The sequence below is a fragment of the Pararge aegeria genome, chromosome 14, assembly GCF_905163445.1.
Source record: "Pararge aegeria chromosome 14, ilParAegt1.1, whole genome shotgun sequence".
NCBI classification, from domain to species: Eukaryota; Metazoa; Arthropoda; class Insecta; order Lepidoptera; family Nymphalidae; genus Pararge; species Pararge aegeria.
The window spans coordinates 11,628,130-11,655,186 of record NC_053193.1 but is presented as its reverse complement, the minus strand read 5'-3'; the positions used below and the strand labels follow the sequence as shown (position 1 = coordinate 11,655,186).

Below are 27,057 nucleotides of genomic sequence, written 5' to 3'. Positions count from 1 at the left end.
AAGCGTGGGGAAATCAAAAAAATCACTAACTGCGCTCCTCGGAACTTTCTAGAGGTCGGGGTCTAAACTAATTTGACAGATCTAAATGTAGTTTTACTATCCCTTTCATAGTCATGCGATTTTACAGTAGTTTACATATGTGCGTGCAACGAAATTAGCACCATACAAACATTATGCTTACTCGTAAACTATGCCATAAAGTTGTAAATATTAAATGGGTCTTGCTAAACAAGTTTAAAATATTTGGTTATCAACTTTCTTGGCAAACATTTACTAGTTATATAATAATAGGCTTTCTTGTAATATAGTCTCTTGATTTGATTTTATACGTAAGATTTTATGATATAATATACAAGTACAAATGTACAAAACAAACAATGATCTCGCTGTTTACGTCAGTTCTATTTTCTATCTCACTCAATCTACATAAATGCCGAGCAGGAAGTAAATAGCCATGACGTAATTTTAAATTATACTAAATACTAATAGCACGGTTTCAAATCTATTAAATGCGTTGCCACGGATGACATCCGAAGGAGATCGAAGTCGCAAAGGAATGTACCAAAGAGATTATCTACTTAATAAAACTATTAGGCCGAGATCTTTAAAGTTATCTTAAGCCTGTAATTATAAGCCATCAAGTTAAGCACAGATTGACAGATACTTGAGAACCCCTACTTAGCAAAACGTTGGTTTATTAATACGGGCTAAGACTTTGCTAACGAAAAACTTCAAACTTATCATAATCTTTGATTTAGAATTTATAGAAGTATGAATCTGAGAGAGTATTAGCTACTACTAGTAAGTGAAGTGAAAAGCTTTACTTTTGTTTAGTGAATTAAGGCTTATATAAAACAAAATCAAGCTAAGTACAGATTCTTAAATTAGGTCTTAAGCTTGACAGATGCTTGAGAAACTGTTATAAGTCGATGTATATTTATTTATATTAAGGGCCTCGCACTTGGCTTACGAAAAGCTTCGATAAGCTTACTTAGTATAATCTTTGATATTGAATTCATAGATTTATCACGATGAGAGAATAAGCTAAAATACCAAGTATTGTTTAAGACCGAACTTAAGAACCGGTGCTTAGCACAATATCGATTTATTAATGCGGCCTTAAGATTCAGAAGTACATTCAAGCGCTTTGCTTAGCGACTCGAATATATAAATAACGACTTTGTTTTACCGAAAAAGAAGTCTGAGCTAAGGTAAATAAAGTTTTATCGATCTCAGCCAAAAACTGGCTGAGAGTTACGAGGTCAAGAATTATGTCCATTTGCACATTTATAAGGCACTCAATCCTTATTAAACGAAGTATTATTATAGTATAGTATTTAACGAAAAACTATCTCTAAGGGATGAAGGCTTGTTTGTTTATCACATCATCTGTCTACAATCTTATTGGTGTATTCCAATACGACTGCGCGGGATGTAAAAGACTATGAATAAACAAGTCCGTACATTGATAAAATTTACTTTGTTTTTTTATTGCTAATTCCGTTTATATACCGGCTATACCGGCCAATTTGATTATTTATTGTTTATTGGCCGTACATTAGAAAGGACAGCTTTAGACGCTAAACTAATTTCCTATCTTTCTCGACAGTTACTATTTATTCTCATATAAATAAGTACAGTATTTTTTTTACCTGGACGTTAGACGGACGTCCTAATTTGGAATAAGAGGGCGTCCATAAATGACGCCAGGTGTTTTTTAAATTTTTCTGATACTCCCTCCCCCTGGTGAGATGTCGTGAGATTTTATACAACCCATTTTTAATTCAAAATGTGGGTTTCTTACGTTAACGCGTTGGATTGTTATTGTAAAAAGACCAATTGGCCAAAATAGATCAATTTTTTTTTTTGTTTCAATCAATTCCCTCTCTCCAACGTAAGATTAGATGAGATTTGACTCGGAGTAATCCCCCCCCCCCCCAAACATCTCACGTATTTTATGAACGCCCCCTAAAACAATTTATAAGAACAACGTTCACCTGCTTAAATAAGTAGCGTACACGGAAAATATCAAGATTTTGATTTTAGTAATCGAATTAGAAACGGTTTCTCTTTTTACTTAAATGATATCACGGTGTTATTGCTTGTTTCATTTCTGCGAGATACTACCAACGATTTTATCTAGCTAAGGAAAAATAGATTACAGTAGTACCTACTAATTAACATAAGTGTAACGGCAGTCGTTTGAAACAAATTTTAGACCGCCGCTACAAATTATTAACAAAAAAGATGTTTCCATTTATCCTAAAAATATTTTACAAACTTGATACAAAAATAGTTGTAATATAATTATATTGTACTAAGCTATTAATGTGGAACGACGAATTTCACCGGAGCGTCCGAAATTGAGGAATTTAAAAAATAATCATTGCACTTCAGGCACAAGCATATTCTACAAAGCAAATATCACTATTTTAATACTATTACGAAACGTTTGAACATCTACAATAATTGACTCTTACATTGTTTTAAAGATGGATCGTCGTAAGAATTCTCAAATCATTTTAAAATCTATATTCATGGAAACAAATAATAAATCTAAAATAAAACGTCTAAAAATAATAAATTCGAAATAGTGACACTTGAAAGATTCCTAGTGCAAACTACTACACAGATTTTTACAAAACTAAGTCACGTAAAGCCACATGTATACTTAATACTATTAAGCTGGGTATACACTATGTACACGCATATCGGCGACACTCAGTCATCACTCATCAGTATATATAGGCAATACTATTAAATGCTTTTACAAATATGATGGCTACCATCCACCAATCACGAAACATATAATACCGCGTGCGGCGGTTTCCACCAATCACGTTTGAATAAAACTAACCTGATCATAAGTTTAAGTCAGATTAATTTTATTACCGTGTTTTTTATCTATGAAAGCCTACCTATATATACATCGATGTACTTTTAAATATATAGGCCAGAAAAATTAAGTCGGAAAAAATTTGATCCGGGCCTTAAAATTTTACAGGCAGTTTATTTGGAAAGTTATAAATGTTGTTAATAATAATTGTTTTGTGTTAAAAAGTTTGCGAAGGTTCTAAGAAGAAAACTTAATGTTGAAATTTTGGAAGGTTTTAATTCAGTGTCTAAAATATGTATATAATTTTTATGTCTCTTTGACTGAGTCTTAAATTATTGCTCAACATGTCGTTGAATAGTATACTTGTAGAAATATTTGTATAATACAGATTATTGTCCGAAAGTGAAATTTTACATGACAAAACAAAGAAACTAAATTGCTTCATAAATTATCAGTACTTTATCAAATTTGCTTTTTTTCCTGGAAAAGACGTGAGTCTACAAATTGTGTGCGCACCTACTAAAAGATAATTTAACATGCCTATTTATTTACTTTAGCACTGCAAAGTGCACTTGTTCGCGGACATAGTGGACACCTAGCTTTATGTACTCGTACAGTCGGCATCAAATATACTATTTGCGATATAACTTATATAAAAAGTTCTTAGATATATCTTTGCGGGTCACGAATATATAATTAGATGCCGGCTGCACAATCAATGGAGATCAAATATCAAGGGATAAAGTTCTAAGAAAAATAACATTTAATTATTATCATTGTACTTTAGTGAGCATTCGAAAAATGTTATAAGCGCGTATCCAAGTTCTGATATGTAGTGTGCAAGTCTCTTTGACCAATAATGTTAAAGTAACTAACGAAGACGGCTTAATCGATTAAAGAATAAGAGCCAGTTTCACATGTTCACACAAATTATACATTTTTTATTTTATAGCACTATAAAATAAAACATTTCTGCATTATAAATTATTTATCTTCTACATATAGTTTAGGTGCACAAAGAACACTGGTGAAACGGATTCTTAAATCATAAATTATATACTAAATTAAATAGTCAAGAGATAAAACAAAGATTGAATAAAATCTAGGTAGCGATACATTCGTAAATTTTAGCCAACCTCCAGAAAATAAAGAATAGAGTAAAAATAGTATTTTATAGTAACTTAGGCTAGTAAATGTCCATAAAATTTAATAATTGCATACTTTACATATAACTAAAACATATAATCATTGTCGCCCCAAAATCAAGTTCTGACCAATAGTGGCAAGCAATGCGTCTTAACTTAATTAATTATTAAAACCAATTAAAACTTCCACGACGTTATTTGCGGGTTAAGACTTCACTGGCCTCAGATTATCAAACTGATATTTGGTGCGACCTTTAGTTCCACTAACTAGAACGTTCACAGTAATTCAAACATCCGTTTGCGAATATTTATGCACTTGATAACATTTCACGAAAGCAGAACGATTTTCTTAATTCTATTTAATAAACACACAAAAATATACACGTTCTAAAACATTATTGTTATAGAAATCACATATCATAGGACACTTACATCTGTTGTTGAAATTCGTTGCGGCTTTATACCCATTTGGTTCTTGGACAACTTTGGATTGGAACACGTGCAGTTTCATTGTTTGTTGGAATGCTTTGTTAATTGGTGGGAATTTTACGCATCATCAAATTGTGCAGCCAATCGTGTGCGACCTGTGGACATAAGAATCATTAGGTCACTTGATGCACATCTGGAGCACGGGAGTTTAATTTTGCCGGTAAATTTTTTTAGAGTTTATAACAACCTAAACCAGGTTGAACAAGTGTAGATCCACCAATCCGCACTGAGCCAGCGTTGTGGGTTATTGCCTAAACCCTTCTCATTCTGTGAGGAGACCCGTGCCCTGAAGGTTGTTTTTTATTCTATGTTTAACCGGTTAATTGTTTTGATTTATAAGGACCCAAAGTAGACTTAGTGACATTTGCCGGAATAATTTAAAATTTTGTTATTTGTGACAGCTTTACTCTTTTGTACAGATCACTGCTAAACCTATAGTCAATTCACTATAACTTGTTCGCTATATAACATAGCCCCCTATGTTATATAGCAAAAAAGACTATATAACTACCATATAAAATAGGACAAGCATTATAGTGTAAATGTATTGTAATAGACTTTTAAAGTAGTTTTAAGTTTTTTAATTGTGTTCTTTGCAGAAAAACAGTATTTACAGTAAAGTTCAGTTAAAAGATTTGTGTAAGACGGATAATGATTTTGATAGATTCAGAGGAACAAATAAAGTACGGATTAATGTGTGTCTCTATGTTTTAATTCATAAATCAAGAAACTTTATTTTATAAACCAGTATGTATGTTCACTAAGCATGGTACTGGGATTTATGAATTATGTTTTCGAGATAAAACTTAAAATTCGTATCTCAGATAGCTAAGCTACGAATTTTAAGTTGTATCTCAAAACATAAGGAAAAATTTAAAATGCTGAAAAAAAAACCAAATACTACAAAGTTATCCTATAGTTTTGCCAACATTTTTGGAAACCTAGAATTGGAATAGCAGAAACCTAAAAACCTAAATTAATATTTAGATTCTTAGAGAATAAATATTTATCAAACTTACGTTTATTATCTTGGCTTATTAAAGCCGTAGGAGCTGGCAAAGCGCTCGCAGGTGGAGAGCACCATATATTTTTCTTCGGCGAGTCGAACACACGAGAACCCTAGAAAATATATAAAATTAAAGGATTGCTACGAAGATACACAACGTTGTAGTATCTTAGTATATATCTGAAATAGTCCTAACGATTTGGATGAAGTTTTGCATTTAGATGTGGTCTTACTTTCGATTATCACACAGCATTATTTTTTCAAAAACTTTTCTTAAAAGCTATTAAGATAGCGAGCGAAAGTTTATATAATTTTAGTTGACGTTTTACTTGTCAATTTAATCTAAATAAATATCTTGTGAGAAGGGTGAAACATTCACAAATTTCTGCTGGAGATCGAATCCGGGATCTCCAATTTATAAGACCACCACATTCAACACCGCTTCAGAAAACTACAAATAAGTAATACCATTTTTAGAAAATGTACCTTCTGTCCGGGAGGAGTGTCGTATACGGAGTAGTCCTCTAGTGCTACCTTCAAGGGCGCTAGATCTCGCTTCGCCGGCATCTTCACTCCAGCAGCCAGCTTCCACTGACCAGAGCCTTCCTCGGCGAATACGGAGCTATACTGACGAAGGAAACCCGCCACTGCTTGAACACCTACAATAACAACAGGGTTTATGCATAGAAATGAGTTGCTGTGCTTTAATCCCACCAAGAGCTCGAAAAAGCCCAATTTTAGGTTTCCCTTTCAGGCGCACCGAATTCAATCCTTGGTTTGCGCTCCTAACTAAATACGTACAACTTTGAAATATTTCGGAGATCTATAAATATCTGCCAATTTTATTTTATTTTGGTAATACTTGAGGAGATAAGATAACGGATTATAAATGGAAAACCAACATCTATAAACAAAGCAACATTTCGCAGGGCATATAAGATATACGTCCTCCAAGAGCTCTGTCACCAAAACTTTTTTAATACCCAAGGGAAATAGTGGCAGCGGTTGGGCCACTGCTATTAGTTTCCTTGCCTTTTCTATAGAATAAAAAATAAAAAAAATTCTAACAAGGGGTCTTTCATATAGGATCAATTAACAAAATATAAACAACCAAATGAAAGTTGTGTGTAAATAATATCATTTAAGAATTCATGAAGAATATAAATTTTGGACACAAAAAATGTTATTCAAAATTTTATACTTAAGTTAATCTTAAATTACTTACCTTCTGATTCAGTGTTGGGGAATGAGGGACCGTAGCGATTCGAAAACTCGATGAAAATTTCCATAACAGGAAGCGAAACCGAGCGGTCGGCGATAATGAGGGCGAGGCGCCATACTGTACGCCAAGTCGCAGTCAAGCGAACGTGGCGTCCGAACGTTTCGAGAACACCAAGGTTGGTTAACACAATCAGGTTCGGATCGGAGCCGTACAAAGTGCGAAAGGCGCTCACGAAGTATTCCACAGTAGAACCGCGTGCAATACTACGATCGGAAGATAGAACAGCGCTCGCTGCCAAAGCGGCGCTCGCCCATCGAGACGTATCATCCGACGAGTAAACGATCCCTCCCTCCACCAAGCCTCCTGCAGCGAACACCAGCGCTTCAAGCGACGACACGTCTAACGTGTCGGGCAGAGGAGGCGCCCCGTACTGCGCCGCGTAGGCGGAAGGAAGCGCTGAAAGCTCTACAGGTAACAGTGTCTTCAGGCGCTGAGCCATAACCGAGCGGGCCGCCACCGGAGCCAGACGCACGATACGTTCCCCCGACGGGTCGCAATACACCGTCACCGCTTCGGGAATCAATTCGAACAGCTCCAACAGTTTTACACAGCCGAAGTGGGCTACTCGTAACTGTTTGCCGTAGTGCGCGTGATAGGCGGGCACGAAACGGGAGAATTCCATCCTCAAGTTGGGGGTGAAGCAGAGCAGTTCTACAGCTTCAACTGCGAACTGTCCAAATCGTGCGGAATCTTCACGGGTTGGTGTCTGACGGGGTAACGCAATGGAGCCATCGGGGCCGATCTTTACGCTCTCTGGAGACACTTTCTCTATCAGCTCTTCCAAGGTGCAAACACCATAATCGACGGTGTTGAATGGACGTCCGATTATGGTGTGATATAACTCCGGTATATCGTGGACATTCATGGCTCTGTTAGGCTGAGCGTTTAGTATTTTGACTAGATCTGACGTCCAACGTTTGCTTTGAGCCGCTGCGGAAATTGTTATCACGCGGTAAGATCCAGAACCAAGCACCTAAAAAAGAATTATTGTTAAGAATCCAGTATTTTGTATGACACTTTTGATAACAATTCAGAGTGCAAACTTACCACGATAGTGTTGCTGAGAGCGGCAAGCAGATCTGGTAGTTTAGTAAAACCATAATCGGCAACTCGGCACTGCCGGCCGAAGTGGTGATGAAAAGCGGGTATAAGTCTGAAAATAATCAAAACATTTTTAATCAATATATAGAGGCCCATAATACAGAGGCACTCATAAGGACGATCGATAGACAAGATGACCTTCTTAAATGGTTTCAGCAATTCACTTACTGCTATGACAGAATTTAGATCAAGAGAAATCACCGGATTTAACCTATTCGAAAAGTCTAACATGCATAGAATACAGCCGAGTATATACAATGTATTAGTGTATATATGCATTTACATCTTCTTTTTCTTTTCCTGGGCCTTTCTCCGTACTTGGTTGGCCTAAACGGGTTGGTACGTACATGTACACAGGTCTAAATACTACGCGTCACTATTCTGGTGCAATCCGTCACGAGCATGTCGAGGTCATCGGTGACACGAACTCATGAATTTTTTCCACTTCTCTAATAAAGCACACTTACTTGCTGAAAGAGATGCAACAGCGGGGCGTAGTGCGCAACAAGTCAATCAGCTCCCTCTCAAAGAGTGCCAGCATTGGTTCCAACACCGGCGCAGTGCGGGGACGCTCACGATCACCACTCGAACGTGACGACTCACCTGAACAAAACGTAAATTAAACTTGTTTTTATTATACAGTGTTTTTTTTTATTTATCATGAGACATGGACAGCCCCTTTAAACTATCTATCCGATCTAGTCTTAACTCTAAGCGATTTTCAAAAGAATTGTATTTAACTATACAATTAAAAATTAAAACAATAATACCAAGAAATTTGGAAGCTAATCAAAGTTCGTATCTATTTTCTGCTGCATGAAACAACCGCAACAGATTGAATAATTGATACCACCGGTGCATCGCAACGCTTAAACTTGATATATGTTGCTTCTTATATCCCAAAATTATTATTTTAATTTACTTTATTTTATATTTTTTGCCAATAAATAGTAGACACTGGACAGATTAGCTGGTTTACTGTTGTAAGAGAAAAAAAAAACAAAAATTGAGAACCACAACACATAGTGCATTTTTTAAGAACAAAAAAAAACTGGGCTTTACATATTATAAACATGGGAATTATTATTTAGTGTGCCGCGCTCTAGCATTTAAAAGGTGTTTTCAATGCGAGTTCGATAAAACACTGCAAAGGTATTCCGACGTTATACAAAGTTTATTTGTAATTTGTAACATAAAAATCACGTTTGGTCTCCACTCAGCTAGTTTCATTTAGTACACCGGCGGAAAGGCGGAAACTGATCATGATGCTTGGTCATCGACGATTTTAAGATTATCTTTTGTGCAATCGGGTAGCCTAAAAATTGTTGAGAGCGGGTAATTGCTGCTTAAACGCAAATATAGATATACTATTATATTCTTAAATCGAGCAAAAAAAAAAGTCTAAGATACTAGAAGCGGCTATAAGGCAGCGGATATAAACGGCGTTCCAGCTATTAAATAAAAAAAATATATAAACTCACTCTGGAAGCTATATGTTGGCGGTGATTCAATTCTCGGTGGGCACCAGGTGAGATGTCTCGATGGGCTATCTTTGACCTGGACCGTAGGGATGCTGCGTAAGAGCAGCTCCAGTGTGACTCCGTACCGAAAATCGGCCGCCAACGGCGGGAACATCGCCTCGTAACACTCCACGAAACTGGACAAACAAATTATCTTCTTTCAAGAATAGTTGGGAACTATGTTGATGGGGTTTTTTTTTATAGTAATAATTGACAGACCAAGCAGATGGCCACCGTGATGATAAGTGAACAATCAACGCATATAAAACAGACTACATTGCGCAGACTGGCACAAGTCTTACAAAGTGTCATACGGTGACACTGTAGCAACCTGACGTGTAGCCTTATGTGCCTGTTTTACAGGGATACCACGCCCTTCAAACCGAAACACAATAAGGGTACTTGTGGGCAGAATTAATATAGCTAATTTCCATTTAAAAATACGCGCTGTTAACCATCACATCAACGGTGTTTACATTCAAGGTCAAATGTTGCTACATATTACTATAACATTAGAAAAATCAATTAAGGTAAATCCATACTATTACAGCAATGATTTATTTATACGCACGCACATACATTCGCGTGTAATTATGATGCTAACAATGTCACACTAGATTAGGGGGGAGGGGGGATATTGTGGATTGTAAAAAGTACCATAAATTGAAACTTACCTCAGCAAAGGCAAGATTCCACCATGAGTCTCCAGCAGCAATTGTATATTCTTAGACAGGACACCCAACTTCATGTACACTGGCAGCAGAATCTTACTACCGTCTTCATGCCCGGTGCTCAGTACAGCGTGAATATGGCACTTCCAAGGAGCTTCTTCAGTTTCCGCATTAGACACTGGATTGAGATCCACCAACTGAACCATCCGACCAAGGCCTTCGTGAATCACAACAGTATCTTTAACTTTGGCCAAATCGGATGTGGTTAGAGCACAGCAATATCGACTAGCGTAGGCATCGCGTAAGCGTAGTAGTGGCAGCGAGTGGCTCTTCTGGTCGATTAAGATCGCCCGGAGACGCACACGTAGTACGTCCAAGTTCAGAGCAGGGGACGGTCTCCCGAGGGACAGTTCAAGCCTCAATCTTCCCCAGTTGTTGTCCAGTCTGCGTTTGTGTAGACGCGCTATGACCAGACGCGCATCCCATTCGGATCGCAACACTACGGTTGCTAGAGGACCCTCGCCCGCTGCCCATATGGACACTTGAACCACTCGTACGTATTGACTGAATAGTTTTAAAAGCATTTCCTGCAATAGAAATTCTATGTGAAATATTAAAATTTAAAAATCTAATAGATTTGAAACAATTATTGTCTTAACTGAAAGTGCTTACTGAAATATTAATATGATTGAAGAAAGTTTTAAGGTTTTTTTTTAAAGCATATAGCTTTATATTATAAACCTACTTACTTAAATGCAAATAAGTGGCATTTTGAGCAGTTTCTAGGTTAAATTTTATTCAGTCAGCATCTGCTGTCCCTGCTAGTTACAAGGAAATTGAAACAAAGGTCCATCATTAATGTAATTTAATATATGAAAAAAGTGTTTTTGTTTTTTAGCTTTATTGGACTCAGCTAATGTAGCAATCTTGATGAAAATTGGCTAATTTATATTTTATCCCAAAAAAGTACTATCATCCAGGAGGATATAAAAATAAAGCATTGGTAACATATCCAAGGCTTCACCTTTAAATCAATTTTTATACACAGAGATATCGATTCCCACTACTGGTAAATGTTTGTGTGATGAGCATGAATGTTTTTCAGTGTCTAGGTGTTTATATGTATATTCTAAGTATTTATGTATATTATGCATAAAAATATTCACCAGTCATCTTAGTACCCATAATACAAGCTACGCTTACTTTGGGGCTAGATGGCGATGTGTGTATTGTCGTAGTATATTTTCTTATTTATTTATTATTACCTTGCATCCTGGAGACGGCATAGGATACTTTTTATCATGGGAAATGTTACGAATCAATAACAGCTAGTAATTTTATATTCTATGAAATCCCTGCAAAAGCAATATTATAGAATCTTTATAGCAATGAGATTTACCTGCAGAACGCGCGGTTCATAAGACGGCAAGTTAGTCACAGTAAGCTCGGCCGGCGTCTCCCCGCCTTCACCCTCGCTCAGTTCACTGAAGCTAGCCGAAGAGTTCCATGGTGAGCCAGCTCGGCTTTGGTTCAAGTCCCGACGGTCATCGCCGCTATTACTGGATGAACATACCGAACGATCCATGCTTGACCCTAAAATTGAATTTTAGTTTAAAGACATTTATTCTCGAAAGAAACAGTTTCACTTAATTAGAAATTTAAATTAAAATTAAGAAGTGATAATTATATTATCTAGTTCTAGTTAGTGTTATACAAAACTAGCAGCTAAAACTAATAACAACTTTTAGAAGTAAAGTAAAATTTTAATATAAATTTTCCAGATTAAAACATATTTACCACAGAAAAAATACCTCGTTGGTTTGGACACTTTTTCTAACCTGTCTTATAGTGTTAGCAATCTTTACATTTTTAAATATTATTATTATTATAACTTAACATTACATTTTAGTGTAAAGTATGTTTAAAAACAAGGTATTCATATTTCTTACGTAGTATATTGTCCCCTATCAATACACGTTAATCAAAATTTAATAGAAGTGGAAATATCTGATCCATCCATTCCTCACAACTGTGGAAGATATGGCAAACAAAACGATCATTTTGAAATCATAAATACATATGATATTAAATTTTATACCAACTAGATATAGAAAAGATTTTTGTATAAATCAAGTTTGAATACTTTGTGCTACAAGTACATTTTGTTGTTGTAACTTTTGATATTTTTAAAGGGTGATTTTGAAAAATACATAAGTATATTTGAACTAATAGAAGCATATTTTTTCCCTACAAAAGAATTCAAAACATTCTAAGTGTTTACTTATGGAAACCCTATGAAGATAAAAACCGACACGCGCATAGTACATACGCTGCGAATACGGTAGGCATCGGCGTACCTAATAAAGTGACAGAAGTCAAATTATTTTAATTTGCATGTGATGTTACGGCTGCATCTGATTTCTTTCAGTAAAAACTATATCAGTTGTTTACTCAAAACCTATCAGGTTTACAGTTATAAAGATAAGTCTCAGAGACAGTACATAATGTACCTCTAAAGCCTGTGAAGTATTATTTCGGTTTTCATTTACACGTTGTATAACTGCTGTTAAGGGCAGTCAAACTGTCAGAACAAGGATAATTACCATGCGTGCCTCGGATCTTACGCGGTACGACCGCGGGCGGCGGGCCGAGGTCTATCGGCGGCGGATTCGGAGCTGGTAGCTGTTTCAGGGCGACAGCCCACTCGCTCGACAAACTCCTTACTCTGTTCACAGGCGCGGGTACTAAGGCCTGCTAAGTAACGATTTAAAGTAGCGTCAGTATTAAATCATCGTCATTTTCATCATCGTCATTTTTATCATCGTCATTATGTCAAGAAATGGACTTCCACTGGTGGACATAGGTCTTTTGTTGTGAGATTCAAATACTCCTGTCTGCCTGGATTCCTGCGGCTATGTTTTAATCCGTCCATCTTGTTGGCAGTGGCGTGCATAGAGGGTATGTACAGGGCATGCAGATGATATAAAATGAAGAAAATCTCCAGTACGAGTTTAAATACTGCATACCCTCTATGCACGCCACTGATTGTTGGGGTCTACTAATATGGCGATTACCAATTCGAGGTCGCAATCCCTATGGAGCCAAACATCTATCCATTGGTTCCCCACCTGCCTCTTCAGTTTCGCGATACGTTGAGCTATGTCGGTATCTATAGTTCTTCTCCAGATCTCCTTATTGAAGATCTGATCACGTAAAGATACGCAAAAAAGCCATCGCCCCTTTAGTAGCTCTGAGCTCCCTTACGAGACAGACCACAGTTAAAAACTACATTTCGGAGTATTACAGTATTATGCGAAGAAGTAAGTATGCGAAGTCTTCAAAAAAACTACTCTACTAACCATTAGATCAGCTGTATTTACATTTAAGGTCAAATGGGGTCACAGATTTCTCTGGCAACATAAAAAAGATTATGGTCCCAGATACTATTAAAAACTCGAGGTGGTTTTATTTATTTATTTCGTTATTATTTAATACACTTTATTGTACACGTAAACATAATACAAAGTAAGTTAACTAGAATAACATAAAAAATCCAAAAGTGCACGACTCATAATGCTCATTTAACTATCAAATATTGAAAAAAAAAAAAAATTTAAAACAGCTGTACTAGGAAAGTGATGCACAGGCGCCCCTGGTGGAATAAAATGTACATAATATCTATAGATATAGATATATCACCATCCATGTTAATTTTACATGGATATATATAGATATACAGTCTTGCAGTTTTCGTTTTTTATTAATTGCAATTAAACTACACTGAATTAATTATTCATTCGCATTCAGTGACCTACAATCGTCGATTAGAATTTTTTTTTTAAAATTTAACTCAAATAATGGATTTTTTCACAAGTTTCGGGTTTCACACATGACGGACAGGAAATTTTTTTGACCTATTTTGGTGTTTTTTTCCAATTCTATTGCAGTAAATCAATTTTTTAAAAGTATGGAATTAATCTCCATTAAATTATCTCGACAATAGTATGCAAAATATCTTGATTCCGTGAACTAACAAGGCTATAATAATAAAAATAGCCGCCGAAATAAGGCGAAAAAAATTTTTCATATTACGCACATACAATAAGTTTATTAGGAGGCTAGTTACCACCCTATCGACAAAGACGTGCCCGCCGAGCAATTTAGCGGGTATGGCTTTGGTACCTGTCAGGTAACAAATTTAGGGGGTATGGCTTTAATATACCTGTTAGGTAACAGGTTAACCCGCTACCATCTAAAGCTGTGACATCATTTACTAACAGTTGAAATTGCAGTCGAGGGCTAACTTGTAGTCGAGTAAACAAAAAAAATTGTGTGTGTGTTAGTTTACACACGTAAGAAGTGAAAATTCTTTATGACATCATTTTTTGAATTTTTATTATTACAATTAATTTATGTTTAATAGATTAACAGTCGTATTAATTAATAATTGCTAGTTTTAATAAAATTTCTAAGATTCACTGATATTTACAACCAAAAACTGAGGTTAACCTGAAATAACCTTAAAAAAATACCATAATTACATCCACGTGTTGAATGTATTAGAAATAAATATGGCGCGTAACGGAAAAATGTGACTTAGAAATGAAGATGGCGCGTAACAGAATAACGTTACATTGCTATAAAATTTATCCCATACGTCGATAAAGAAGTTTCACTTCAAAAAGTCTTGTTATTGCAAAGCCATGAACTATACTTGCACTTGCGACGCTGTAATAAATGAAGTTACATGTTCATAAACTATACCTGCACTTGCAGTGGTATGAACTCAGGCGGGGGTCGCTGCAGTGTCCCCGTGCTGTAGCCCTCATCACTGGAGTAAGTAGGCTGGAGTGCGTTCCTTGCAAACCGCGTGCCTATCTTCCGCCCGAACACGTCCTCGCCGTCCATACGTTTTAACGCTCTACAACAAAACAGATTCAATATTATCATGATGTGACCATATTCAATTTCATTTTCGTCGTTTTTTTTTTGTTGTAAAAAAAATTATCTAATTTTATTTTTGTTCATTCAAGTAGTAGCTGGGTTCATAATAAATTAATGGTATGGTATGTATATGTATGGTATTATCCGTGCCAATTTTTTTCAAGAACTGTGCATACGTGGGTAGGTTACAAACAAATAAATATAATAATAAATATACTACGACAAGACACACATCGCTATATAGCCCCAAAGTAAGCGTAGCTTGTGTTATGGGTACTAAGATAGCTGATGAATATTTTTATGAAAATAATACACATTAATACTTATAATATACATATATACACCCAGACACTGAAAAACATTCATGTTCATCACACAAACATTTTTCCAGTTGTGGGAATCGAAACCACGGCCTTGGACGCGGAAAGCAGGGTCACTGCCTGCTGCGCCACTCGGCTGCCTAAAATAGAATAGCTCCTAGCACAAATGAAATAAAATAAGTCTTATTCAAAGTATTATTACTATTTAGTATTGACATCTACATAATATTATAACTACCGGACCTTGTATTACGTATATGGAGTAGAAAAAATCTATAGAGTAATAGAAAAATTCTATAGATCAGATCATAAACATCGATCGTAATATTACATAAAAAATAATCCCTTCCCTCTGTCGGTGAAGAATTATCCTTTAAAAAAATACAATACTACTGTTAAGTAATAAAACCTACCTTACTACAGTTAAATCTTATTTACGGTTCGTTGGTTACCAAAGAACTTCACCTTCACTTAGTAATCACTGAGCTGTGAAAATCAATCCAACGTAAACTATAGTGTAACGTTAATAGAGCAAAAAGTATCAGCAGATGTAAAGTATCAAATAAATCTACAAAAAAAAATTGTTTTTGTAATAATTATTTAATCCGCTATTCTATACAATATAACACAAACTTCTGTGTCTTCGAAATTTTAATTCATCGTCACTCCGGATCGAAACGTGATTTTAAATAAATAGCATATTTAGTGCCCCTTCTATTGTGCATATATCTTTAAGCTAAGCTTTATTGAAAAGTCTAATAAGGGATATTATAGATTGAGCAAATAAACGACTGATAATGGGACTCGTGTGATACTTAACCAAGCAGCATTAAATTACCTTTGCATAAAAATAACAAAGCCGTATAAAAGAAATACTGAGTGGGCGAATTTTATACCAAGTGAGCGGCTATAAAAGGGATGAAAAAGTGTAGTCTTGTTTTCTCGGTGCTGAATAAGATAAGTTAAGTTAGAACATAAATTTTATGAGCTGGGTTTTATTGAATACACATAGTTCTCGTTTTCCGATCACCAATGAGATGGACGGACTAAGTAAAGGCCACGATCGAGGCTCCTCTACATGAATGCGCAAGAAAGGCAACCGTTAGAGAAGAGTGTCGAAGGATTGTAAAGCGAGCCACAACCCCCATATGACGACCACGACCTGTCTGTCAAGACTGCAACGACTAAGAAGAACAAGAAGTTCTCGTTTTCAAGATTTGTAGTTGCCACAAATATTTGCTCCTTTAGCATCCATGAATTAAAAATCTGTTATAGTAAAATTACAAATGGATGCTATATTTTATTTATTGTATAGATACAAAAGTATTCTATAAAATAAAAGAAGAAGACCTCAATGTTACAAATTCACCGCGCATTATAAGGATCCAACTTCGGACAAAGGAGCTATTCTATTTATATGAATTAGTCCTAGGGTACGATAAACAAATTAGCAAACAGATACAATTACACATTTATAATATTTATGGAAAGTGTAGGTTTTTCTGTTATCTGTCGATAATAACAAAATAAGAGGTTGCGGTCTAGTGATACCGAACATTTAATTTAACGTTCTGAAACAACATGATAACTTTTCAACGGGTATCCGAGACTGAGACTTTTTAGTAAGTTTGTAAAAACTGGTTAGCTATAATTTTGAAGCTGTATAAGTATTCTCTTTCTGTTCTTACTTTTCCTGGTTAATAATATTTACTTACTATATATATTTACTTGTAAACAATATTTTGTATACAGTGTGATTTAAGCATAATAAAAACGAAACTAAAGTGAATCAATCTTTATTTTTTTTTTTTCTTCAAATCATTAACCTACCACGCCTCTAGAATGAGGGTTATTACAATAAAGTGAATCAATCTTTATTTGTTTTTTTTTCTTCAAATCATTAACCCACCACGCCTCTAGAATGAGGGTTATTACAAAGTTAGTACAGTAACACTAATTTTTCCTAACTCGGAGCTGGTATTTTAAATCCCAATATCAATTATTTGCCTGACCCGGTAATCGAACCCACGACCTCGAAATCCTTAGTCTGAGTTTTATTTCACTACAACTTAGCCCTTGACTGCAATCTCTTGTAAGCGGTAGCGGGCTAACCTGTTAGTTAGTATGGCAGTTATATTAAACCCATACCCGTAATCGGTTTCTACGAGAGATCGTACCAGAACGCTAAACCCCTTAGCGGCACGTCTTCGACGTTAGGGTGGTAACTAGTCACGGCCGCATTTTTCCCACTAGTACAGACCGCAGAAAATTTTGAAATTATGAATTCCAGTTTTCCCTGACGCGAATCGATCCCGGAACCTCGACCTTAAAACCACAGCGCTCACTGCTGCACCAAAGAGGTCGTCAAAAAGAGGTCGTCTTTCTATTAACGCTTATCTCCAAACCATCGATGCAGTTAATTTACTAATGCATATAGTATCACCATCACCTCTTAATAATAGGAAAAAACACTCTCAAACTCAATAGGGCCTTTAAATAATAATAAAACTTTAATGTGAATTACAAAGTTTCTTAATCGTTACTACTGTTACTCCTCTCAGATCACGTTAACAAAAGTATAATTCGTTGCACATTGCGAGATAGAACGTGTCAGTCGACGTTTGAAAAGGACATCTGAACCTTTTTATTTTCCCTCTAATTATCTATTTAGTAAGACGGAATATCACAGGCTAGATGTAGATCTGACACAGGACCAGAAAATGTTCCGAAAAGACCTAAAATTTTTGCTTGCGTGGCGAGGGTAATATGAACCTAATCATAACATTCAATAAAGATTTATCTTCAAAGGTTTTCGTCACGTATTACAAAGAATAATGTATTTTAGATTGATGGCAGTTAGCTCTCCCTGAGACCATAAAAAACGAACTAAAGCTATAATGATAATGTTGTTAGGCGAATTGAAATTTCATTGATATTCCACGATGTTTTTTTGCCTTATTTTTTAATAAATTGACGTCATTATTAGAAATTTAACTACTGCATTATAATTTGCATGCACTTAAAACGTTTCATTAAAATGTAAGTCGTGGTTAAAGTTATACGAAATCTTTATATTTAACGAAATAGTAAAAGTAAATTCTTACCCAAAAAGTAGCATCTTATGCTGATTTTTCACTATTTCTATACATTAATTGCTTTCGAAGCTACACAAATAGGTACATGGGTGTTAAATCTACAGTTATATAACCTAAATTAAATTAAATTCACTGTTTTCTTGCATGTGCCTGACAATGCAATGGCGGTTTGGAATGAGGTGAGGATTCAAGTCTACGCAAATGACATAAAACATGAGGGTAGGTATAAAATTTGTTCTAACTGAACGTTATGCTGAGCCTTTACTATCTGAGGTTTCCCGAAGTTAAAATGTTCCTACTTAACAAAGACCTTTTTTAACGATAATTTTTTTTATTTATTTTTTTATTAAGTATCAACAGACTTTGATGATTAAATTCGACCTTTTGCTTTTTTCGAATTATTTTCTATTACAAAAACTGTCAAAATTTTATATTCATTAAGCGATTGAAACATAAGGCCCCAATGTTATTTTAAGTAGATATAATGGAATAATTAAAGCTGATGGTATATTAAACGAGCCGCAAGCAGCGCAATTATCAGTACTGCCTCTGGTTACACGTCAATTATACAAATTGACGTTTTCCAATATCTTCGGCAAAATCAAAAGAGTAACATCCCGGAAGTTCCATGCTAAAGAACCGTTAGTCCAACGCATGTGGGCTGCGGATTATTTCTAACGCATGTCAACAAATATCACCTAATTTGGTGACGGCTAATAGGCTGAGGATTTTAACAATACCCAGCCCAGCACAGACTGCATTCTATGTATCAATCGCTCTAGTTATCTATGGCAAAGTAGATTGCAATCTTCCAGCTAGTCTGGGAGAAGCATAATGAGTCTCGGCAACTCACCACCCTCCTAAAATATAAATTGACTGCGCTATAAGCTGTGCCATCTAAGGTCATTGACATCAATTCACTCAAGAATTGTCACGTCATTATAAAATAAATATAATGAATCTAGTTTGTAGATTGTAGTTTCGATTGTGAACTATTGATTGAGCAATATAATGAACCTAATGATTCATGATTTAATTGTAGTTATTTTTAATCAGAATATGCGTAACAAGATAACAATCAGCAATGCTTACGAATGTTTTTGTAATGCATTGTTTTGTAAAAACATCACGTAGCTTGAGAATTATTAAAAATAACACAAATAGTTACCAGTTTTATTAAACAGACTTCAAAGATACGTATTTTCGTTCTAATTTGTATTTTTTTTCTAATGTTGGCTACAGTTATCGTACATATTTTATAGCGGTAGCAAGATGTTCTCCAGTAACATAAATTCCACTAAAGTTTAGTTGCATTTTAGTTATGTTAGTGAAGTATCAGTAATCATAACAATCGTTTAGATTTCTCTGAACTTCAATTTAATTGTGAAATAAAGGGGTTATTACACCCTTTTTTCACAATTAAATTGAATGTTAATTTGTACAAGAAAGCCATAAATCAAAACTCTTATTAAAAATTCGAGTGCAAGTTAAATGAAAGTTGTTTTTACACGACTTCTCCACATGGGTATATCTATATGGGACGATCGTTTTTTTTTCTACACAGTCATTTTTATCTTTTCGAGTTAAGTATACATACCAAATGTTATTTCTTAGTTTCTGTTTTGTTTTTTCGATTGTCTAAATGCGCATATGTATAATTTTTATAATGGCATGCCATTTTATACTATTGTGCGAATATATAAATACCTATTTTGATAAGTCGAGTAATCTGGTTATTGAAATATGATATTTACGAAGGAAGCAAAATTCAGTTTGCAGTAATTTCATTTAGGTATAAACGATTGCAAAAAACTGCGCCGTTAGTAACACAGCTAGCGAAAAAATGTATGTCAACAGATTGTGATGCGCTCTTGTACTTTTTCTGGCATTAGGTAGCTACTTTCACATTTAATTGGGTAATTCATACATTATTAATCGAATTGGGTAATTCATACATAGCTATTCAAAATATAATTATGATATTAATCATTACGGTTAAGAAACTCCTTTCTCCATTGAGGAATGCAAGGATCTTATCAATGAAATATGGCTTAACACAATATACAGTGCACATAAAATCGGGCTAAGTGCGAAAATAATTGTCCAAAAAAAGGGTCCCGTACCAAATGGCAATATAAAACGCTACACCACCTAATTTTGTTACCTAATTTTGTACGGAATAGCCTACTAATATTATAATTGCGAAAGTCAGACTTTACGTTTTTTTTCATCCACGCAGCAAACATATCCAAAACAGAGTTTTCCTGGTATCATAATCTAAGTAAGTATATAAAATTCAACTTCCGGATATTCATGATCCATCTAAGGCCATCAATGTCCCATTGTGCACAGTAAAAAGTGAATTAGAGCATTGATCCACTACACTACCGCAATGTGGGTTGGTGGGCTTTGAACTAGGATCACATGATGCTATTTATTTATTTATGTTTAAGTGATAATAATGGGTTAACGTGCTCGCACGGCAATTCCTAATTCCGAGAGTAACTATTCACAAACTTGTAGATGATACATTAACATTCAATTTTTACCCAAACTTTCATTTCTACATATATGAACGTTTTCATATATTTATTCCAACTGAAAGGGATTTAATACCACTGTCAACATAGCGAAGCTTGGCCGGTTTTATATAATACTAGCGGAACCGGCAGATGTCGTCTTGCCCGACCGTCTACCGTGGCCAATTTTATTTAAATTCATCCAGGAACCTATTAAAATGAAATACACACACAGAATTTCATCAGAATCGGTCCAGCTGCGTAAGAGGAATTGGGTGACAAACATACTGAATATTAGTGGCATTTTAAGTATTTTTCTCACCGTTTAAATCTTCCCTGTACTTCCGCGAATATTTCAAGAATTAGCCAAATTTTATTTTTATATATTTAGAGGTTATAGTAAAATATAAACTTACCTAGAAGCATGGTCAGGTGTAGGGAACCGCAGCATCGCGGTGGAGGCAGTTACCCGCACCACTTTCCCTCCACAGTTGTCTGACAGCCTCCGGAGACGTCTCGAAACTCGCTCCGGAGGTTGGTTTATTGGCAAGTTGATTACTTCCATTTCGCATGTTGGCTGCACTTCTACAATTTGACTTACCTGTAAATATTCAAACTATTATAGTTCAATTAAAAGAATATGGCTATGCCACGTTAATTGGAAGTACCCTAAAAATTGAAGCTGGAAAAGTTTACTTGGATATTATTATGTTTCTAGTATCTCGGGTTCGAGTACAGGTCTACCAGTCAATTTAGGCCTAATTTTAATTATTCCAGATTGAAATTAGGTCTACTACTATTAGTAAAATGTTCCTTCCCACTTCATGTGGCATAGTTGTGTACCCTGTAGACCATTACATTGGCCTAGGGGTCCGTGATATTGAAAAATTTACCCCGCATGAGATGTAAAGATATAAAACTAGGAAGGTTTATGGTGGACTGTGTATACTTTCAGCATTTCATATTAGATAGATATTATTTAGTTATTAAGTATTAACTGCCACACCTAGTATAAATACTATAAAATATTACTTAGGTACTATTTAGTTTTACTATACTTATTAATTAGTTTAGTGCAATATGTCAGACAAAAATTAAACTCATTGATTTAGAAAAAAAAAAGTTTGAACCTAAATTATACTGAATGGATTTGAATGTATTCTTATTGAGTTTTTAAGGTATTATTAAAGTCTCAAAAAAATTTGTTGTAAATATATTGTTTTTTATAGCAATATACAAAACATATATATTAACAGTGTATATTAAGCATTAGAAAATAATAAATATTAGTTATATATTTCGTAAAAGTTATCGCAGAGATATTTTATAAAATTTCCGTTCTTTGTGCTAACATTGGTTCATGCTGCTCAAAGACTTCATGCTTCTTATTAGTATAAACTGTAAATGTCCTATCAGTCAGTTAATGAACACTTTCAGAGTTTTAATAAATAATGCGCTATATACTTAATAGGAAAATGATTACAAAATTCCTGAGTAAAAACAAAACATGTGTTGTTAAAGGACGAAATATATTTTGTTAATTCTAATTATTAATAGTTTAATTTAAACATACCTTTAAAAACTTTAGCGAATCGTTAGTAGCTACCCTTCTTTAAATAAATTTAAACTTAATTTTACTTTTCTAATCTTTACTCACCATATTATTATGTCATTTACAAGGAGAGACCTTTAGAAAGAAAAATCGTTAGCGACCTTTTCTCACAAGGCTTTTTATATACCTACTTAAGAACTCAATAAGAAAAATGCAAATCATTCAAATACAACTACTGCACTTGCAGATATAAATAAACCTAACTAAGAGTGCTAATTTCTAGCATAAATATATATACATATTTAAAGCAGACGCCAATAATTAACAGAGAAAATATATCAAAATCAAAAATCAATAAAATCAATCGCAGCTTCACTGAATGCTGTGCACAAAGATTTCAGGAAACTGTAGGTACAAGGTATATGCGTAGCAAGCCGAGAAAATTACCATTATTTGTCCCCCATTCAAAAAAGGTCTTGAATATAATCTTATTCTACATCGTGAATAATGCATGTGCATAGTTATGTTTGTTTGTGTCCTTCAAATGTCTTTGGTTAGAGGTGATAAGTTTATTTGAAAGGTTTGAATGTATTTCTGCCACACCCAAGTAGTTACGCATCACTGTGAAGTTTCAAAGTCACTATAGTATTCCAAACTCAGCCCCAAATGTCCTATTACCGTGATTCAGTAGTTTATGAATGACTACATAGTACTAATAAAATAAAAAAGTTAAACTTACTAACAATACACAATTTTACAATAAATATGCAAGTCTGTATCGTTGCTTATTTAAGTTGTGTTTATTTGGCTTGTATTTAAGTAAAAAAAACATTCACTTATATCTTCTACTCTTTTTTTGCATATTTCAAAATATTATTAAACATTTACTGGCTTTTTTCATTAGTACTATAAAGACAATAATTAAGAATCAAACAAACTTACCTTGCCACTTCTAGGACAATTATTAAATGTAATAATTCACATCTCTCCCATCCCATCTTCGGTCAAGACGCTCTTATTATCATTTGTTCATCTTGATCTAGAGTAGTGTATAATGTATAACTATGTTTGCGTGTGTGTACACATGAGTGTGCTTATAAATGTGAATATTTGGTGTAAAGTTTTGGGTGTGTGTGTGTTCATTAAGGTGTTTGTGTATGAATTAATACCTTAGGGTTCCTGGGTACATGTGCAATCAGTTCATTATAATCATAATGATTTGAGGCACACGCTATTAAGGCAGATGAGGTGTTCTGTTTATGCACCAATATCACTTCCATGTTTTTCCTGATGAATACATAATATTGTCGTCAAAATAAATATAAATATATTGCTGTGTGATGCAGATAAACAATTTTAAACTTGAAAATTTGTGACTCTCTGAACTCAGTTTCAAGTACTAACTATGATAAGAAACAGTCATTGAGCAATAGCACTTATAGTACCTATATTGTGAAACTAATATAAGTTTAATATCATGTTAAGAACTATTGAAAATCTATATCAAACAAGCATTATAATTAGTAGTTTTGATGCTTTTTATTAAAATAAACAATAATTATTAACTATTGCATATGAATTTTTAATTGTAATTTGATAACAATTGTATTTATCTCATTTTTAATTAAGTTTTATTGTAAATAGACTAAAAAAATATTTTCTTTAGCCTGAAAACGATAGCTCAATTAAATTGCAGACAAACATCAAATATTTTGTTTCAATAACAAAAATATATTAACTCCAAAATTGGAAACCATACCTATGTCTAAAATCACTGAGATCAGCAGCAAAATTAATGTCTCCTGAGATCAGAAGCAAAGAAGCGGGAGCTGTGTGAAGCTCCCCAAACCGTCTCATACATTGTCTTAACTTCTCATCAGCTGCATTCTTTTGTGTTCCGCACACATGAATTAAATTTACCTGTTTAAAGATGTAGTTCAATATTATCTGTTATGACGCTTTTTGAAAAATAAGGCCAGAGTGAAAATATGTAATACAAAATTATACAAGTTAAATATGTACAAGAGAGTTTTTGTACTTATTGTAACAATGGCAGGAAAACTAGCTAATGCACATATATTGTTTGCACAGGATGTCTCCAACAAAGCTTGTTTTCCCATTTATGGTGAATATTTCAGATACCTTCTACACATTCCAACCAAACATTTTTCTTGGTCTCCTTATTAAAAATGCATATGCAGTTCAAATAGCACTTACTTGAGCATCATTGAGTTCCTGTAATCTATGGGGAGTTTCCTTTCTCACATCGCACACAACAACAAATTCTGCTTCTCTCCTCCCTGTGAGAAATTTTGCCCGAATTGCTGCAACAACATCTATTGCTGAACAGCCACGAGGGACCTTTTGGGGAATATTGAAAATTTAATAACAAATATTGTTTGGTAAAATTATGGTGTCTCTCTTGTCAACTTGTAGAACATAACACATAATAAGTAAAATTCATGTCAATTTCTTATGTTCAATGTATAACACAATCAAGTTTTATTGCTGTTTGTTAATTTTGATAAATCTTAAAGAAAGGTAAAGATAGGTAGGCAAAGGGACACTAAATTGATATTTCAAAACATTTCATTAATTAAGATATTAGTTATACTTAAACATAGAAAAAAAAGGAATTACCTCAATCATCAAAAATTCAACTATTTATTGTAACTATCAAAATATAAGCTGATAAACATTATTTTATAATACTTTGTAAAATTTATATTATATTTTTAATATAAAAAGTTGGTTTATATCTCCTTTCTTCAAGAAATCTAACAAAGAATATAAACTTTTTAATCTCCTTACCTGACAATTTTCTATGTCCCAAAAAACTCCAAGAGGTACAGATGCATTTGCACGCTGTTTGTGGTGACGGAAGCGAGATCTGACCCTTGGCTTCTCCACTGACACAACACCATCGTCTCTCACACTACCACACATTTCGTCTGAAGATTCATCTTCAAAATCTGATAGCAAAAAAAAAACCTTTTAATGTGTTATCTCCACATACATGCAAGGTTGCTGACATGTGGAAATGGCCCAGAGGGTGGAAGAATCCAGTATCTGTATTGTTTATAATCTTCAGCCTACAAATGCCCCACAGCTGGGTAAAAGACCTCTATCATAGGAGCCAGGATTTTAGTTGGCAGTTTAATCGGCAGACCAACATACTTTGTGGATATACTCTAAAGTATGGGATGCAAAACTTCAAATTTTGTAACATTGTGAGAAACCCAATGCTCAACTGTGGTCCTTAGTAAATCTGCCAACCACTAGACCTACAAGGCAGTTTTTATCTCTATTATTATGAAATACTGAACCTATTTGTTAAAAATAAATTTAATTTATAAGATTTCATTTTAATTTTCTCCTTAAGTAGTTTTGTTAATGGAAAGTTATAAAAACAAAAAAAAGGGATAGGCATAAGACAGAGTTCCTATTTATATGTTACAACCACTCCCATGTATACATTTCTGAACTAAAGCATATATATTTGATAGTAAGGATTAAAGTGCATGTATTTTAATATTGTTTGCCCTTAGTGGAGGCAAAGCTGAGAGCTGCAACTAGTTATAAAAACAAAAAAAAAACATAGTGTTTCACACAGAATCACATGATTGTGTTTACAATAAATAATTATGTTACTGGATCTGAAGAGCTACATCGTACATGCATCATAGATTAGAGATTACAATCCGAATTAAAAAAACAAATCGTCTTTGTCATGAGAAAAATAACTATCATAAAATCAAAGTTTTGTACAATGGAGCTAATAGAATAAAACAGATAACAGAATAGGAAGTAAAATGTAACATATTTAGGGCACAATATGTTCGTTGCATAATATTGCTGACCTGTGATCCACAAACGAGGAGGCAACGGTATTTTCATGGCAGGACTTAGTACGTTGCTCGGAAGGCCTTGAACGGAACGGCTTCGGGCATCTTTACATCGAAGAGATTTCTCCAAACACTTCAACTCACTGAACGAACTAATTATACTCATAGCCATACTTAAAATAATCTAAAATTTATCTTTACATACACATAGAACAAAGCCACAACCGAAATAAGGCTACTTGTGCCCACGTTAACAATAAGTATACTAAGCACAAGAACAAAAGAGTAATACTTAAATTAAGTCATAAATTGCTTAAATCGTATGGATCTGCGTCTAATAAAACAATATTACAAAATGTAAAAACACAACATTTCTTCGCTACGCCATTTTCTCACAGATCACACACCACAGAACATACAACAAATTACATGTAAATGAAAATACTAATATTATTTACAAAATTTACCACAGACTAAGTACATCGCAAAATATATACATTTAGATGGTTTTTAGTTGTGTCCGGTTACCTAATACTGAACGTACGAATTCGTTACTTATAAGTTATATTAAAACATTATGAAATAATAATTGAAGTTTTAATCAAATTAAAATAAAAAGAACTTAAAACAAAGCAGAAACAGTACCTAAAAACTAAAAACAAGATGGAGACTAGAGGAAGTGAACAAAACAATGCTACCCATCATTCACCCGCCAAGTAAAGTTGAACGGAC

General features: G+C 34.4%; 1 protein-coding gene across 2 annotated transcripts; it reads right to left on the bottom strand.

Annotated features, from left to right (window-relative positions):
- Positions 1 to 1,929: 1,929 nt before the first annotated feature.
- LOC120629116 (meiosis regulator and mRNA stability factor 1) lies at positions 1,930 to 26,710 on the bottom strand. 2 transcript variants are annotated; one of them, XM_039897893.1, is made up of 17 exons: positions 26,341 to 26,710; positions 25,292 to 25,452; positions 24,698 to 24,841; positions 24,240 to 24,400; positions 23,650 to 23,767; positions 21,345 to 21,529; positions 14,815 to 14,971; positions 12,654 to 12,804; positions 11,450 to 11,643; positions 10,054 to 10,637; positions 9,341 to 9,516; positions 8,327 to 8,462; positions 7,806 to 7,911; positions 6,702 to 7,731; positions 5,963 to 6,135; positions 5,490 to 5,589; positions 1,930 to 4,565 (listed from the first exon to the last, which is right to left on the bottom strand). In XM_039897893.1, exons 1-17 carry the CDS (start codon positions 26,495 to 26,497, stop codon positions 4,528 to 4,530), a joined length of 3,771 nt encoding a protein of 1,256 aa, XP_039753827.1. In that variant the 5' UTR covers positions 26,498 to 26,710; the 3' UTR covers positions 1,930 to 4,527. The 2 variants fall into 2 exon arrangements, with proteins under 2 accessions (XP_039753827.1, XP_039753828.1); XM_039897894.1 differs by having other exon boundaries at positions 12,654 to 12,801.
- Between the last annotated feature and the right edge of the window lie 347 nt (positions 26,711 to 27,057).